Source organism: Thermobia domestica, chromosome 9 (genome assembly GCF_964235325.1).
Source record: "Thermobia domestica chromosome 9, izTheDome1.hap1.1, whole genome shotgun sequence".
Taxonomy (NCBI): Eukaryota; Metazoa; Arthropoda; class Insecta; order Zygentoma; family Lepismatidae; genus Thermobia; species Thermobia domestica.
This window is the reverse complement of record NC_137462.1, coordinates 145398083-145415884: the sequence shown is the minus strand read 5'-3', so window position 1 is coordinate 145415884 and position 17802 is coordinate 145398083. Positions and strand designations below refer to the sequence as shown.

General features: G+C 36.1%; 2 protein-coding genes across 2 annotated transcripts in view; one reads left to right on the top strand and one right to left on the bottom strand.

Moving 5' to 3' along the window:
• Unc-76 (fasciculation and elongation protein Unc-76) overlaps window positions 1-17802 on the bottom strand; it is a 624125-nt gene that overhangs the window by 387453 nt on the left and 218870 nt on the right. The window lies entirely within an intron of this gene.
• LOC145661052 (protein GVQW3-like) lies at window positions 11477-11896 on the top strand. The gene has a single exon (XM_081726489.1). The coding sequence runs from the start codon at window positions 11477-11479 to the stop codon at window positions 11894-11896; it is 420 nt and encodes a 139-aa protein (XP_081582615.1).

Sequence of the window (17802 nt, the reverse complement as noted above, 5' to 3'; positions counted from 1 at the left end):
CTTCTCCCTGTTCATATCTTCTCTTTCTCACTTCTTGTCTTCATCTCTGGGATACATGGAATAATACATGGATTGGAAGCGTCTTTGAAGAAAACCAGAACAACAAAGCCAGTTTATAAACCGAAGCAAATGGAACTGATTGTTAATCGGGCCAATATCCATTTTCTGCGAGAAGAAAGAAGAGAGGGAGGATTTATGGCCCTTTTCTTACTATATTTGTTATGCGCAGTTAATCATGGAATGTTAGGGAGAAGAGAGGGGAAGGAGGAAAGGATATAATGCTTGGAAGTAGCAGACACATACACACACGCACACACAGAAAAATAATGTATATTTCTCTCTATACCAAATAAACTACAGATAGAAAATAAAAGGATGGTCCTATAATAGATTTCTCCTCCCACAGGAAAAGATGTACTTCGATTGATTGTTCATAGTTGATTTTAATTTGAAATCATTAATATAGTGATTAATTAATTAATCATTAATGATGGATTATTTAAATATAGATTGATATTCTTTCTTCGCGGGAAAGTTTGCAAGCGATCGGGAAATTTCAGGGCTTTGGGCGGGAAGTCTGTTGTTCTGAATCTGACAACACTGCTTTCAGTATGTTGGACAGCACGTTGGTACGTGTGTGGGCAAAAAATTCTTTCAAGATGCTTGATGAAAGAAACCTTTCATACATGTTGGTAATGCAAGTGCGTGCGTCTATGGCGCGCTAATCAGCTAGTACAAAAAATGTACTGGAAAAGGAAAAGGTATTGTGGTTATAAAATTTCATCCCTTCACTTCAGCTGTTGCTTTTGGCAATGAGATAATATCGAGTTCGCAGAAGGAAGTCTCCAAATGGGAACAGCTCTTCAATCTTCTCTTCCGTGGTCAATAAACCCCCACCCCATTTGCAGTGACCTTCACAAAAGACTATTTCTGCTTCAGAAGAAAAATAATATTGGTTGCTTTGTCCATTCATCTGTGAAAGCTTTCTGGAATGTTTCGGAGCTCATTTGGGTGTTTCATATGAACATATTTCGCGAAAAATTCACACAGCCAGGAGTGGAAGCGGAAACTATTGAAAGCCCTGTTGTTGGCGGGAGGTGTTCCCAATCTCCACAGAATGTATACTAACAAAAATTATATTACTTATGCTCATAAAAGAATGCCAAGTTGAACTTTTGATTTTATTTTCAGCGTCCCTTTGAGCAGCTAGGCTACATGAGACGTAGATATACAACTCCTGAAATCCGAAGATTATCGTTCAATGTACTCCCACCGGGAATCGAACAATGGAGCCCGTTCACGTCGCACATAATAGCCATTAGACCAGCAGGGAGGGTCACCCCAAATAGAACGTGGATAGCAAACAAAACGATTCATTTCCCATCTTCACAATGATTAGTAGGGTGAAATAACAACTTACAAACATTATTTTAAAAAGAATGAGGTTAGTTGAATATATACATAGATAAAATATTCGTCGGCTTCACCCCTAGATCTCCCAGTTTGCTCGGTTTACGGCCTCTCAGTTCATGAACCTAGAACCATATTTAATTTCATTTGGGGCTTTCCTTTGGGGCTTCGCCCTCAGCCCCCCTTATCCCTTTTGATCGGCCAACGGCCTTGCATCTGATAAACTTGCAAGCACACCGAATTTCATTTCAGATCCGGAAATTCGCTCCGTGTACGGCCTCGCATCTCATTAGGCGTTTACTCGACCTCATAATCCTGCAAGCACATTCAATTTCAGTTGTAGTTGCCAAAGGATTAGCTCCAACCCAGGTTTGCAGGTTGAGTCAGGTTGAGTACGTGGGAGCTTCGCCCTCAGATCCAGGGGCGTAAATAAGGGCCCAGTAGACCCTGCATTGCGGGCGGTCTCAAGCCATCAGGGGCCCCCAAATCACGAAGTGGGAAGTAGGGAAGGGGGCCCACTCCACCCTGTCTGCGGGAGGACCCCCAAGCCTTTAGTTACGCCACTGCTCAGACCTCCCTAAATTTTTCATGGCTCGCAGATCTCAATGCATCATATACTATATTAACACAAAAAATCATGAATTTATTTATTAGTAACAATTATTTTATGACTTGGGCCCCCCTAACATGTTTATGGCACCCCCAGACTTCTATGGTTGGTTGCGGGCCTGCTTGTAACTAAGATTACTTTCATCGCGCAAGTTCTATTGTGATAAAATCTTCTATACAGAATTATATCAATGCAACTATTATATTAGCCACTTGTGATATTGTTGATAAGTAGGAAAGTCTATTTTTCAGTTTTTTTTTTTCCTGGAAAGATCAAACGGATTTGTCAATTATTACTTACAGGTTCCAGATCTTGTTCAATCTTGTTGAATAGTTTGAAGTTCATACATGGGATATCCATAATACTGAGGAATTCTTCTAGATGAGAATACCCACTTCCAATAGAAACAGTGCCCCAAACAGCTGCAGTATTGATTACAGATCTTTTAGACTATTGTTCCTCCTCCGTAGAGTGACATACTTCGCGTTTGCACATGCGGCACTTGAAATAGAGGTAAGACACTAGTTCTGAACGTCTCTCTCTATGAAAATCCATTTTTCCTAAGACACATATCTTTCTGTTGTTTTCTTGGAGCTTTACGGACCACTTGAGAATGTGTCCCAAATTTACAATTCGATAGCCATTTGGAAAGTCATTGCGACTAACAATCTCTGTTTCGGGCTTCACTACAAGAGATGGTAGAGACTCAGTGTCAGAGCTGAAATGACATAAAATAATAATAATAATAATAATAATAATAATAATAATAATAATAATAATAATAATAATAATAATAATAATAATAATAATAATAATAATAATAATATTATTATTATTATTATTATTATTATTATTATTATTATTATTATTATTATTATTATTATTATTATTATTATTATTATTATTATTATTATTATTAAGAATTTATAGAATGAAAATGAAATTTATAGAAATTTGGTGCTTATATGTTGAACGGTATGGCATCTACGAGAGTGTGAATAGGGTGAATAATTGAAGGACAGATGATGGAAAATTAATTTTTTCCTGTATGTAGGGCTACGAAATGTGTTTATCTTTTTAAAAATTCGAATTAGATTTTCTTGTCTATGACTATTATATTATCTCCTATTGTCGCTCGAAAATTAAACCAAAAAAGTAACTTTTACTTGAAGTTCAAATGTGAAACTGGTTTTGTTCTTTCGTTTGCAATTCAGATAGATTAAAACAGTTCAATTTTAGACTCGGTTTCATGACTTTTCGGGGAATAACCAAGAGTAGAAAATCATGTGGAGCAAAAGCCACGACGAAAAAAAAAAAAAAACTCCACGTTGCGGGCGAAAATCATGCTGCCGGAAGCTTTGATGTAAACAAACAACTGAATGTTGTTGTAGGAGGCTGAGTCCTCTTCAAGTGTGTAAGTTGACCAAGTATTTCTAAAAATTACTTAGTAGGAATAATCTGTAAATTAAGTATGGTTTTTTAAATGCTTTCCACTAATAAATTACGTATAGATTTAGTTTGAATTTCAGACCTTTTTTTTTAAAGTAACATTTCGATACATAAAGAAAATATTTATTGTTGAAATTAAATAAGAGAAATAAATCGCACGAAAAAAAATACTTTTAAGTATAAGTTAGTGAACAACGTGTATATATATATGTCGCTGGTCTAGTGGCTAGCACGTGCGCTTCTGTGCAAGGGGTCCTGGGTTCGAGTCCCGAAGGGAGAGCATAGAACGATTGTGGTTCGGATTCCATGTTAACCAGTAGGACCATGTTTCATGTAGCCTCGCTGCTGACAAGGGACGCTGAACTAATATATATTTATGATCGGAGAGAAAAGTGAAATTTGCCATTGCTTCATAAAAAAGTAATTTAAACAAGAATACTTATGATATCTACTGAACCTAATTTCGATTTTTGCAAACTTGTTAAGATCAACGGGTTATCAGTGGTCGATTTGGAGGGAATACGGAGAACGTCGTTCTCCATTTACCAGATAATCGAATATTCGTTCCCCTACTTTATTTCGTTCTCGGACGCGTTATCCCGAAATCTTAGATAATAATTTTGTTATTCAATCTATTAGAGCATTTTATATTAATATCTAGAGAGTGTTCCCCCACTTCTTTAATGCCAAATCGACTAGTGCAGGTCGTAAGATATACAAGGATCGTAAAAATAGTGACTTTTTGTTTAATGTGGCATATTGTTCCAAGCCCTTCATATATAACATTGCGAATAATACTATTATTATATGTATCGCTGTATAAAATTAAACACGCAAATGTTTCAGTAATTGTATTTTAAAAAAATAATACACCTAGCAATATTATAAAAATCCACTAAAAGATTAGTGAAACATGTGAAGGGTACAGGGAAAGAACATGGTAAGTACATTTTTTCTTCAATTTTGAGATTGCACCCAACCGTAAAAGTATGCATTGCACACGATGTTTTGGACTACTCAAAGTAGTAAAAAAATTTTGATCATTCCTCTGTAAATTGGATGTTAAAAGCAGCTATTTGCGTAAAGAACACGCTCAGTCAGACTACAAAAATAGTTTTGGAGTAAAATCTACAAAACTGGATTTACAATGTTCTTTCCCTGTATACATTTAGATAGAATGATAACAATTTTATAAAAGAATCATTTTATGTTGGTTCAAAGTAATTAATAATCAGGATGGAAAGTAAAATAAATCTCACCTTTCTTTATCATCTGATTCATCCCTTGCAATTGGAACCTTCATAGAACTTTCGCTTGTTTCTTCCAAAGATACACAAACAGAAGTGTCACACTTGGAACTATCTTCTATTTAACGCCTTTTTATCCAAGATAAACGAATAGCCTTAGAAAGCTTATTTCTCTTTCTACTTCTGGAAGGACATCGTTGCGTCCCATTTCTAAAACACTAGCTGAATAAAATTGTGCGTTGGTAACTCTGTCAAGACTTATCCAGACTGCAAGAAGTTCCGGAAAAAAACGTCGCCTAAAGTGGGAGGCGCCACCTCACAAACCAAGAGAGTGCATTTTACATATTACGAAATTGTTTCATGTCTTACTTTAAAATGCATATGTCTATATCCAAAACTGTGGTACCAATCAAAAGACAAATATATAGGGATTTGCCTGATATGCAATATATAGGAATAAATAAAGTATTTTTCACAAAAATAGTGCTCAAAACTGAAAGTTTGTTCCTCATACGGAATTCAGTAGTATCAGCAATGCACTTTTCCATTTTCAATTAATAATAATTTAACATCTGTCACGATATTTACGTGTATTATTATTTTATGTCAATGAGAAATGTGTAAAGAATCATATACTTTTTAAAAAAAATGTTTCTGACAATTGATAACAGAGAAAGACATGTAATAAAAATACATAATTAATAATTAATTATGCAGCAATTAATTATCTAATTTTGTATAAAATCACTTTTAATCATACATATAGTCAATGTAATCGTGTTTTCATGCAGACAGAACATGAGTAATGCATTAATATTAGTAAATCTCATGACAGATTACCTACCACAGGAGTAAACTATTATTAATTACTGCAGGACCTATTATCATCATCTCCTGACTAAGTGACGAAATGAGAGGTACCGAAAAAGAAACGTCATGGATAGATCATAGAAGGGGTGCTGCTGTGGCAGACAATATGCCAACTCATTCCACACATGCATCCATAATGAAGGCAGTGGAATTAGCATATGAAATATTGCGCCACGCCCAATACTTACAGGAACCAGCCCCAAATGACTTCTTTCTCTTCCTGGAAATAAAGCGTCCACTCAGAGGATTCCATTTTGACATAGGAATGACGTCATTTCTGAGGTTGAACTGTGATTTCAAAGTCAAATTCCAGACTTTTACAAAACGTGCTTACGGAAAGTGAAGAACAGTCGGCAAAATAATGTATCGCTAGGCACGGTGACAACGTAGAGAAGAAATAATACCATCATAGTGTCACAGCTCTCCAGAGAGGATTTCTTCTAGGTGATAGTATATACAAACTTTTTGATACCTTCTCGTATATGTAAATCGGAACGTAATACATTTTCTCATTTCATACAACATACTTTGAAAAATGCTTATAATTTTGTTTAAACAAGCAAGTTCTCTTTTTAAAGGAGAAAGATTAAGTCCCAATACACTTAATCCCTGACTCAATTCTTGGTGGAGCACACAGCTCTGGAAAGAAGTTAGCAATTTCCCAGGCCATATTGCGATATCAGATACACTATTTTATATTTTTGGAGTTGTGTGAACTAGTTATAATTTCAAGGGGTGGCCAAGGGAGGAAATTATATCCTTCTTCAAAAGCTACGAAATTTTCCTCGGTGCATACCTCCGATCATGCTCAACATGCTATCTGTATTTACTCAGTACTATTTTCACCCCCTGCCCATATGAGATGATGCCGTAATATATGAGTTTGTACTACTGCTGACAAGGGTGTATCTGTACAGTCATACAAACATAGTTTGTCAGTCACGTGTTCGGTGAGATGCATACCAATTTTTCAAAGAACCTTCATAACTGTACTTTAAAAACAAATGTGTGCTTCAACAATTCTTGAATAGCACACTTAACATTATGTATTTATAAGCTACACACTGACCAAAGTACTATTAAAACACTTGTGTAACAGTTCCCAGTTCCGGCAATGCATCAGCGCCTTCCTCAGAAGCGTTATAAAAGTAGTCTAAGATAACAACTTAAAAATAAACAGAAAGTGAAAGGATGTAACACTCATCTCTTCCCAGATCTAATCAAGTTCTCGTTTCCAGGATTTTTTTCTTGTAATTCTATAAATCGATACTAGGGGATAACCACGCCGCCTGCTCCGATAACCACGCCATGCACCAAATGAAACTGATACTCAAGAATGCTCTTATCGAACTTTACATTATGGCACTAGTTACGTGGCTTTTGCCCTTCGTGGAGTTCTTCCGTTGTGGCTTTCGTCCTTAATGATTTTTTTACTTGTGGTTATCTATTCTCCGAAGTCAGACTCTCTCTAAATCGGAAACAGAAACAAGACCAAACAGGATGAAAAGTTATTTGAATTTACTTCTATTTAATCTTGAACTGAAATTAAAGCTATATTCCATCACCTACAAAGGTAGCATATCTATTTTATCTTAGATGAAGAGGTATATATTTTAGATCTTAAATTTGAGGTAAAAAATATCTCTCCTGTGGGTAATAAGTAGTCTATTCTCCATTGTCCTCATCTGCGTTGTTACTTAATTTTAAAGATGAGCGTAATCCACTATATATATATATATATATATATATATATATATATATATATAAACTGAATATTATCAAATAATACTATTGATAAGTATATTAAAGGAAATAGACTCATAGTTTTTGTGAAGTATGAACAGAAATGTCATTTTTTCCCTGTGTGTTTCTTCCATGGTTGCGTAAGTTATTTTATGATAGTTTTATTAATCTTTCAGAATGTTTCATTTTAGTTTCAATGATTTTTTTTTGTAGTGCTTTCGCGTGGTAACTGCTTCTATTAGAATTTTGTATAATTTTTATTTCATGTGAAATTTGTGTATATTCCGATCTAGATATGACACATTTTTTTTTTCAACTTTGCTCATGACCATTTACAACTGTGATCGAAGCGATTAAGGTGGATCACTAGGTGTTCTCGGTGCTACGAGGGCTGTCTAAAAAGTATCCGACCTTTGGCCAGAAAAATAGTTGCGAATACCTGACAGATTTGGGACCCTAATCCCCTTCAAAGTAGGCCCCTTGTGCTTCCACACACTTAGCCCACCGATCCTTCCACTGCTGGAAACACCGCTGGAAGTCTTCTTTTGGAATGTTGTTCAGCTCCGTCGTCGTGTTCCGCATTATGTCTTCTCTACTCTCAAAACGGGATCCCTTCAGAGGCGTCTTCAATTTTGGAAACAACCAGAAGTCACAAGGAGCCAGGTCTGGAGAGTAGGGAGGTTGGCGAACGGTTGTAATTCCATGTTTGGCTAAGAACGTGTGGATCAATTGGGATGAATGTGCTGGGGCGTTGTCATGATGGACGTGCCAGTTCTTCGCTGTCCACATGTCTGGTCTTTTGCGCCGGACTGCGTCACGGAGTCGCCTGAGAACATCTTGATAGTACTCCTTTGTCACTGTTTGTCCTTCCGGTGCGTACTAGTGATGCACAATTCCACGGGCATCGAAGAAAACAGTCAGCAACACCTTGATTTTGCTTCGCACCTGCCGCGCTTTCTTCGGCCTTGGAGAATCGGGATGCTTCCATTGAGATGATTGTTGTTTTGTTTCTGGGTCGTACCCGTACACCCATGACTCATCTCCAGTTATCACGGAATTCAGATACCCAGGATCAGTGTTGGTGGTGTCCAGAAGGTCCTGTGCAACGTCAAAACGGGTGTCTTTTTGTTCCTGAGACAACAACTTGGGTACAAATTTAGCAGCCACTCGTTTCATGTTCAAATCGTCACGCAAAATTGCATGTGCAGAATCTTTACTCACTCCAACATCTTCTGCAATCTCCCGCACTGTCAAACGGCGATCTGCCATCACCAAATTTCGCACCCGCTCAACAACAGCTGCATTCCGAGCAGTTTGGGACCTGCCGCTACGCTGCTCACTCTCGACTGATGTGCGGCCATCTTTGAATCGGTTGAACCATTGTTTAATTTGTGTTACACCCATCGCATTTTCTCCAAACACCTGCTGAATCTTACGAATTGTTTGGCTTTGAGAATCACCCAGCCTTTGAGAGAATTTGATGCAGTATCTTTGCTCAATTCGTTCAGTCATCTTGCGAGAAACACTAAATCCGACGAACACTACCAACAGCACCTCACTTTGCGACCACCAGCTCACGACTGGCACACGCGAACGCGGTGAAAAAATTCAAGGTGGCGCCGCCTGAGAATCACTACTTTGCGTGGAAAAAATTAAGGTCGGATACTTTTTAGACAGGCCTCGTATGCTAAACGCTGCTTGAATAGTACGCTGTTGCCAGATAGTGCCGAGTGTTTACTGATGCCAGATAATAAAGGAAGTAATCATGGAATTTTGCTTGGATACTTACTGATGAAATTAGTTTTCGAACCTTAGCACAATTCACAGCTAAGTTCCGCTTCTCGAACTGCAACGCTATGATCCAGGAATTTTCTTATTGTGACCACCACAGTAAACGTACAAATTTGGCAACAACGCATTATGGCGTTCTGCGCAAATTTCTTCTCAAAATCTATTTCCTTACATGTAAATTAATATTTAAATAAAATGCGAAACATAACACGAAAGACAGTCAAACAATGTATCTATTTCGTAATAAGATCGTTACTTTAAAATACTCTGCACATGCAAATAAATGTTTCTTAAAACTGAGCAGTTCTAGTAAAATCTAACAGCAAGTGCCATCTTGTGTGTTCATTGTAAAACGAATCAAATGTTATATTTTATTTGTTATCTTTCTCGATATCAGACGGCACAACCAAATGAATCAGTGTCTTGTGGTGTAGCTGAAACATAACTCTTATCTTATAGTACAATATTTATAATATGTAACGTTTCATTGCGCAGTGTTTAAGGGAACGAGCTAAAATATGTACTGACTTCCGGATGGTGATCCACCTTAATTTTATATTAAATCGTTCACATCGGAAAAGTTGCTTGAATTTTGCTAATTCATGGTAATACGTTACAAAGAAAGAAAGAAGAATATTGTGTTTCGACTTTCAGTAACCACTGGGAATTAATTATTAGAAAGCTATTTAGAAAATTAAATAAAGAATGTTAGAGAAGTGTCTTTTAAATATCCTAGATAGTAGTTTTATTAATCAGAGATAAGCAGTTCTTGACACTACCCAATTTTGGTCAGGCAAAGATAAACATTTATTTACATATTTCAGCTATGTTCTATATCATGTATTCTAATATCTGCTGAGTACGACATGTTCGATTCCCGGAGGAAGGTCATGTGGTTCGGACTCCACGTTAATCAGTAGGTCCTGTCTCATATAGCCTCGCTGCTGAAAAGGAAGTTAAATTCAAAATCAACTCTACTCTACTGAGTACGACATTATTCGTATTAAAAGAGGAAATCTTAGTAATTCTACTACAGGAAGGCTATATCTGTAGTTATCTGCTCCAGCGGCAACACATTCGCACTTGAGTTACTTCAATAGTTTAGCTATTGAATAGTTTAGCTATTGTTACTGGAATAGTTTAGCTTCAAACTCTGAGTACCTATGAGTAGCATTGATTAATATTTTGTATTAAACAGTGTCATAAACAGTGGCGTATTTACGATTTTGTTTCGGGAGGGGCTTTGCTTAGTTTCGTGGGGGGGCTTTGGCTGAAAATGTAAAAATTCTGCAAGATATTTCATATACTTCACTATAGTAAGTAAGATTTCGGGGGGGGCTTAAGCCCGGAAGCCCCCCCCCCTAAGTACTCCACTGGTCATATATTTCATTTGCCTGTGATTGATTTTGTGCTCTTTTGAGCAAGAGCAGTTTATAAGGGGAAAAGCCACGACGACATTCTTCTTACGGGGAAAATCCACGACATTAAGGGAATCGCAACATGACGGCAAGACGACAGTATACAGTATTTTAGTAATTATAATGAGATATGGTACAAAACAATGATTAATTTTTAAACTTTGTTTTTTGTTTAATTATAACAGTATCCAATGATTATATCAATCAAGCTGAACAAAATGAGATGCTTTGATGATGAATTCTCATGCTCCCTTTTTGAGAAAATTGAGAAAAACAAATTTTTATCTTGTTGCAAAGAAGTATGTCGTTTGTTGCCAGTTTGATGTATTTTTAATAGATTTTATTAAGCTGGAATGAATTATTTATTTAATTGTGTCCTCTATGCAAAAAAGAGAAAATACTTGCAAATAGCATATTGCGTCTATTGTTGTTTGATTTTTCCTAAAAGTAATGCACTTCATCCTAACTGTGACGCAAATACCACTTAAAGTGTAAAACTAAGAAGATATTAGAGGAATTAAGAAAATTAAAGGTGAGTCCTCAAAGACAGGTTACTTCAATGTACACAGTATGTCAGAAAAATAATGGATTTTTTTTTTACAGATAACCACTAGCTCCATCTATTGAAGCAACATATCATCGAAAAGCGGGCTCAACAAAACGAGACCAGAATCATGAGAACCTTGGAGCAGGCCCGTATCCAGGAGGGTCTAGGGGCGGCCGGCCCCCCTAAATTTTTACTGGCCCCCTCTAAAATTTTCAGAGTAGGTTTGCAAATGAACTATAATATGGTGATGAATTATAATATTTTTTGATCGAGCCCCCCGAACTTTCACTGCACCCCCTACACTTTCGGGCTGACTACGGGCATGCCTTGGAGTGTCAGGTTATAGCAAGAAAAGTGAGTGTATCTGGTGTCATCTCGTCACAAACACAGGATGGTGCAAAGAGCCAATATTAAACTTTGTTTCAAGCTAGGTAAAACATTTACACAAATATTGGAAATGATGAAACAAGTGTATGGTAATAAGTGCTTATCTTGTATGTACACGTGTGTTGGAGTAATATACACATTCCGGGACGGTCTCCCGGAGTCCTTTGAAGACGACTCAAAGCCAGGCAGATCGAAAGACGAAAATCGCGATGAGTTGGAGGAACAAGTGTGTGAAATGATCGCTCACGATGCGAATTCCACTGTAAGATGGATAGCGGAGGAATTAAATACGACGAAAGACATGATTCACGAAATTTTGATAAAGGATTTAAAGAAACGGAAAGTCTCTGCTCGATTTGTTCCGCACATCTTAACTGACGACCAAAAACTTGCTCGCGTTAAACATTGCAAGGATCTGGTTTAAACAGCCACACAGAACAGAACATTCTTGGAATCGATTGTAGCTGGTGATGAGACATGGTTATTCAAGTACGCCCCCCCCCCCCAAAAAAAGGCCAAAATGCTACATACAAGTCCCCAGGTTCTCCGAAAGTGAAAAGTCACGTGACAAGATCCAAAGGTATTATACTTCGGGAATTCATTCCACAGGCCAAACTGTTAATAGTGAATATTATCTGGGTGTTATGGAGCGTTTGTCAAAGCCAATCGTTCGCGTAAGGTCTGAGTATCTAGCGACAATCAGTTGGTCTTTATTACACAACAATATACTATGTTACAGACGCTTTGCAGTTCGTGACCTTTTGGCTAAAAAAGAAACAAATATGTGTGCTTCCACATCCTCCGTATTCGCCTGATTTATCGTCGTGTGATAATTTTTCTATTTCCGAAATTAAAATTTGCCATTAAAGGAACATTCTATGACAATGTTACACACGTCCAGTCTGCCGTGACAAGGATCATTGAGGCGATTCCGAAATTGAACATTAAAAACTCTATGCTAGCATTGGTTGAACGTGCCCAGCGGTGTATCGATGCGGCAGGGATATACTGTATTTTGAATAAAAAGAACTACAGTTGGTAAAATACCTAATTCGTTTTGTTTAATTTAAAAAGTTTCGTTATTTTTCCGATATATTGTATAGTCGCCTTGTTTGTGGTTAGGTTTGTTAATGTCACCATGCAACTTGGCGAGCTGTCGAACAGGTAAGACCAAAGACTGATCAGTAGTGAGCTTTTATAACTGAAAGGGCGATAGCAGGTAGCAAGCAAGATGACCAAGAAAGTTGCACATGGTTTGACTCCTTGCACGATAAAAAAAAGTATGTTGTACGTCCCTTTCAAGACTATATTTACATTAAGAAATGTAGTAGGGTTGCAAGTTTTTTTTTTTTTTTATGACAGCCACAAGATTCATGTAAAATGGAAATGTGGTCTTAGCTAATGAGTAGCTACGCATTAGTAAATACATTGTATGCAAAAACCATTGAAAATATAAACGGTATTTTTACACTATTGTTAGTTAACTATTTAAGCAAAAAGAAAAGGAGCCTCTCTTCTGTTTTCAAGATCAAAATAAACTCTTATAGTACAACTTTTCGGCAAAGTGATATTATCTAAGACTGCGTTGCCACGTTACATGAATCTTGTAGCTGTCATAACAAAATCTTGAAACACTACAATATTTCTCCATGTAAACATAGTCTTGAAAGGGACATACAATTTTTTTTTTTCATCTTGCAAGGAGTCAGACCATGTGCAAGTTTCTGGGTCGTCTTGATTGCTACCTGCTATTACCCTCCTGCTGACATAAAAAAAAAAAACAGTTTTGCCGCTTCCGAAACAACGGATTCCTTTGGACAGGAAGGGGAATCGCGCCAAAATACACGTTTTTAATTAGGAGGTTCAATATTTGTCCACTAGAGTGCAGTGCTGCATGGCTGGAGATATCTATCTTGCTTCCAGAAAGTTATAACGTGTAAACAGTAAATAGATAGATCGGGTTGCAAGATGTTTTCTTTAATGACTAATTAAACTAACTAACTAACTCTATGGCTTATGGAGCCCGGTGGTTCAATGCCGCGTTCACAAAAGCTCTCCACTGACTTCTATCCCTAGCCAACTGCATTCAGAGTTTTTACTTTGTATGTTTTTAATGACAGCTACAACATTCATGTAAAATGGCAACGCGGTCTAATATTTTTGGGATTAACTGTTAGAAGATTATATATGCAAAATTTCAGAAGATACTCATGATTTTAGATGGGAAAAAATCAATCGAAAAAAAGTACACAGAGTTAGTAAACTTACGTATCTATTCAGCTGCATCATTAGCCGCAAATACTCTAATTTTACCAGTCATATTTGCAATTCATATTTTATAATACAAAGTCCACAACAATCTGAAGGAAGTCTGCTGTTTGACTCATACGAACTACAATACTTTGCTGCAGGCCCGTATCCAGGGGAGTCTAGTAGGCCGGGCCCCCTAAATTTTTGCTGCCCCCCTAAAATTACCACGGTAGGCTTGCAAATGAACTATAATATGGTTGCATCTGCCCCTCCAACTTCTACCCCCCCCCCTACGTTTTTCGGCTGGCTACCAGACTGCTTTGCTATATACTGCGTATTTTGATCTAAGTTGCGGGCTCACCGTCATTCAGACTTAGAACTTCTGAATCACAAATAAGTAGAGAACGTAATGAAGCGCAGGTCGAAAGCAGTGAATAAAGAAAATGAATTTTCTTCATGATTCATCAATGTCATGAATACATTTATGAAAAAGATTACACTACCACAAATATCATACTAATGTAATCCTATATCTTGTCATCACACTTCTTTTTTTGTCATCCTTTAAAATATTTTTTGTTCTGAAACAATAGCCTAACGAATATACAGTCTTGTTCAAAAATCCATGACAGCAAGCTGTTTTTTTAAAAACAGTATACTCTTCGTCCCTCTTGAGACAAAGGGGCGTATCTAATTTTTTTCAACTTTTCTAGGAGACAAGTTTAAATATTTTATCATAATTCATTCTATCGTGTTCTGTTAAAGAATTAATTTGATCTCGTAAATTATATACCTGAAACGAAGGAAATCAACGTAAATTTTAAAAGAAGACGATAGAATAAATCATAGGAAAAGATTTAAATTTGTCTCCTGGAAAAGTTAAGAAAATGAGATACGCCCTTTTGTATCGAGAGGGACGTCTTGTATAGAAAAGCTAAAGTAAATAAAAAACAAGTGAGTTTCATTTCAGGTTGAAAATGCGGTAAATTTCCAAACTATTGAAACCGGAAGTTGTAGCACTATCATTTTCAGTAGCAATAGAGAGATAAAGCCTGGGTTACGAAATTTGTTTCGGAGACTTGAATCATATTTAAAAACAGGTTCTCGCTGTCTCTTCCAGGTATAACAAACCTATAGTTTGCACAATTACTTAAACTTAATGTTGGGTTGAGTTAGCTTTAGATTTCTTAACTATGAAATATATATTGAGTTTATATAAATGAGTTTATCAGAAGATTTCAAATTCTTGTTTAGTGGCCAACCAAGAATGAAAGAAGAATCAACATTGTTCAACTTAAATGGTACATTACTAAGAAAGAAAAAAAAAACGAGCAATTAGAACTGTATAAGTTTAAGCTTATAGATTGTATTCGAAATCATAGAGTCAAATTTTCATGACTATTTTATTCGTGCCATTCGTTAACAACTACATTATAACAGATCTAAAAAAAAAAAAAAAAAAAAATTGTCATTAAACATTTGCCTCCATGGTGGTATCTCAAAACACTTTATAGACATTTTATAAAATTATGTTATTACAGCGGTTTAACATATCTAGATTCTCAAACACATTTCGTTAATACATATAGAAATTCATTACCACTCAAAGAATTGGCGATCCATCCTCTCTACTTATGTATTTACAAAAGAATTGTTTAATTGGGCGTTCATTGCTCATAATATCCCTGTCATTCATCAAATAAAATGCAAATATAGGCCGTATCATCGCTACTACATTTTCATTTTCAATTTAAAAGTAAATAAGTAGCATCATATATTACTTCACGTTAGCCTATGCATCATTCGCGTAATACATCTAATATGAAAACCACTACTATTAATGGAAAATGATATATTTACAAATGTCTAGCGAGAAAAAAATCTACATCTACTCGACAGGGTCCAAGTATTAGAACGCCTTTTTAAGAACTATTATCACTTTAACTTATTATTATAATTTTTGTTCACAACTAGTTAAACTTGAAGAGGGATGGATACGCATAAGAGATCATAGTCTACTTGAGAATAGCAAGTTGAGAAATATTTCAACTGTATCGGTTTCCGACGAGGCAAAGATGTGTTTAGTAAGTAGGCACGAACGTCTAATTTCACACTGTAATCATGGCACGTTCAAAGTAAACATCTACCTAAACTAAAAAAAAAAAAAAAAAAAAAAAAAAAAACCAGCACGAAGTGGTATTTTAGAAATAGTAATATTGAAATCCGGAGGTATGTCCAAAGTAAAGTTCTCCCGAATCGGCACAGACCGATTATTCGCATTTATATCATGATATGATATCAACATCGAAGGACACGTTATTTTTCAAATTTCCGTAACCTACAAGACTAAATATATGGTACAAAGCAATATGAAAAGACACACGAAAGAAAATTTCAAATTACTAACCTATATTACGAAACACTATGAAAGGGCACATGACAAAAGAGTAAAAGGCACGTTAAAAATACAATTTTACCGACTTTACACGTATTGAGCATACAGAGATGTATCACAAAATAGTATCAAAGGGACACACGACAAAATATGGAAAAACACGTTCAAAGTACAATTTTACCGACTCTACACGTACGAAATGGAACTTTTCCCTAACCTACACGAGTGTATTACAAGTATAACGTTAAAAGGACACATTGATATATAAAGGCACTCTCAAAGAAATTTCATCATAACGTTTACAAACGACATACATTACGGAGCAATATTAAATCAAATGAAATGGGTTACGAAGCACTTAAAATTCTAACCTAGCCATCAAATTATCTTTTGCCATAATACACTGAATGCACAATAGAGGTCCGCTTCGAATAACATTTACCGTATCATTCAGATATGAAATATTCATAGGTGCGTTCACAGTAAAGGTTTTCCTAACAAAACAACATATATCACACTACAATATAAAAAGGCACGTATTAGATTTAGAAGCACGGATAAAATTAAATTTCCTAACCTAACTGACATAAAAGGAAAACATGGTATATTATGGGACACACACACATTTAAAATTTAGATCTAACCTAACTACAACAAATATTTCACAAAACAAGACACCGTTATGGGACATAATTTAGCAATGTGTTTAAAATAACCCTACCTAACCTAAACATTCAAAATCTTAGAGTACATCACTATTGAGAGGTGCGTCCAAAGTAAAGTTTCACCATAATATCAACATACAAATTTTCAAGTTTACGTATCAAACACATAAAATTTAATAATTCAATTATATATGCTTGCAGTATATGTATATGAGTGGATACACGTGATGAGTATAGAGACGCGTAACGCCCTTCGGTTTAGTTACACATACTGATTCTTAAGAATTCCATTTGGCAAACTGTTATATTGTTTATGAAAAATAAGAAATGGATGTTACCCGTTTCGACGAAGTTCCCACAGAATAGTCCACAGGTTAAGCTGGGCTGTCAAACCTCCAGATCAGCAGAGTAGGTTTCATCTACCTGCTTATTTAAAAATCGAGAGTTGATGTCTTCGGGATACCAGCTCCACATCCCACATCCTACGGTTGTAGGATGTCGTTCCCGTACACCGTCGCAATCAACTTCGATAACTATATCTCCCACTCCATTACTTTATATGACTAGTAATGGCGGAGATAGTACTCGATGGCCTCTAGCCGAAAAGAAAGGTTTTGCTAAATTTTTACTTCAGTCAGACTCCTCAATATCTATTTTCTTCCAAATAATACCTCAGGTTGTTGTAATTCGCATTTTAGACTAGGTTGAATTCCGAATTAACAATTTTGGTTACGAAATTTCTAAATTTAGAGGAGCTGACCTAAGCCATCGTCTTTATACACTGAAATCTATCGATTCACTGCGTCATTTCACTCGCGTCACCAGACCTTAATAAGCGTGGTTTTGATATTATATCTTCGACTATAATTAGCACAGTTTTACCACAAATACATATCAATACAAGAATCTAACCTTAGAGATCATGAATCTCTATATATATTTCCAATTTCTAACTTACCGAGTACCACATTTAATAATTTAGAAATATTCCTTTAATTTCGTCTGGCCGTTGTTGGTACA

What these genes read in the sequence shown, in the direction of transcription:
- LOC145661052 (XM_081726489.1), top strand. Translation starts at nt 11,477, where the DNA reads ATGGTGCAAAGAGCCAATATTAAACTTTGTTTCAAGCTAGGTAAAACA.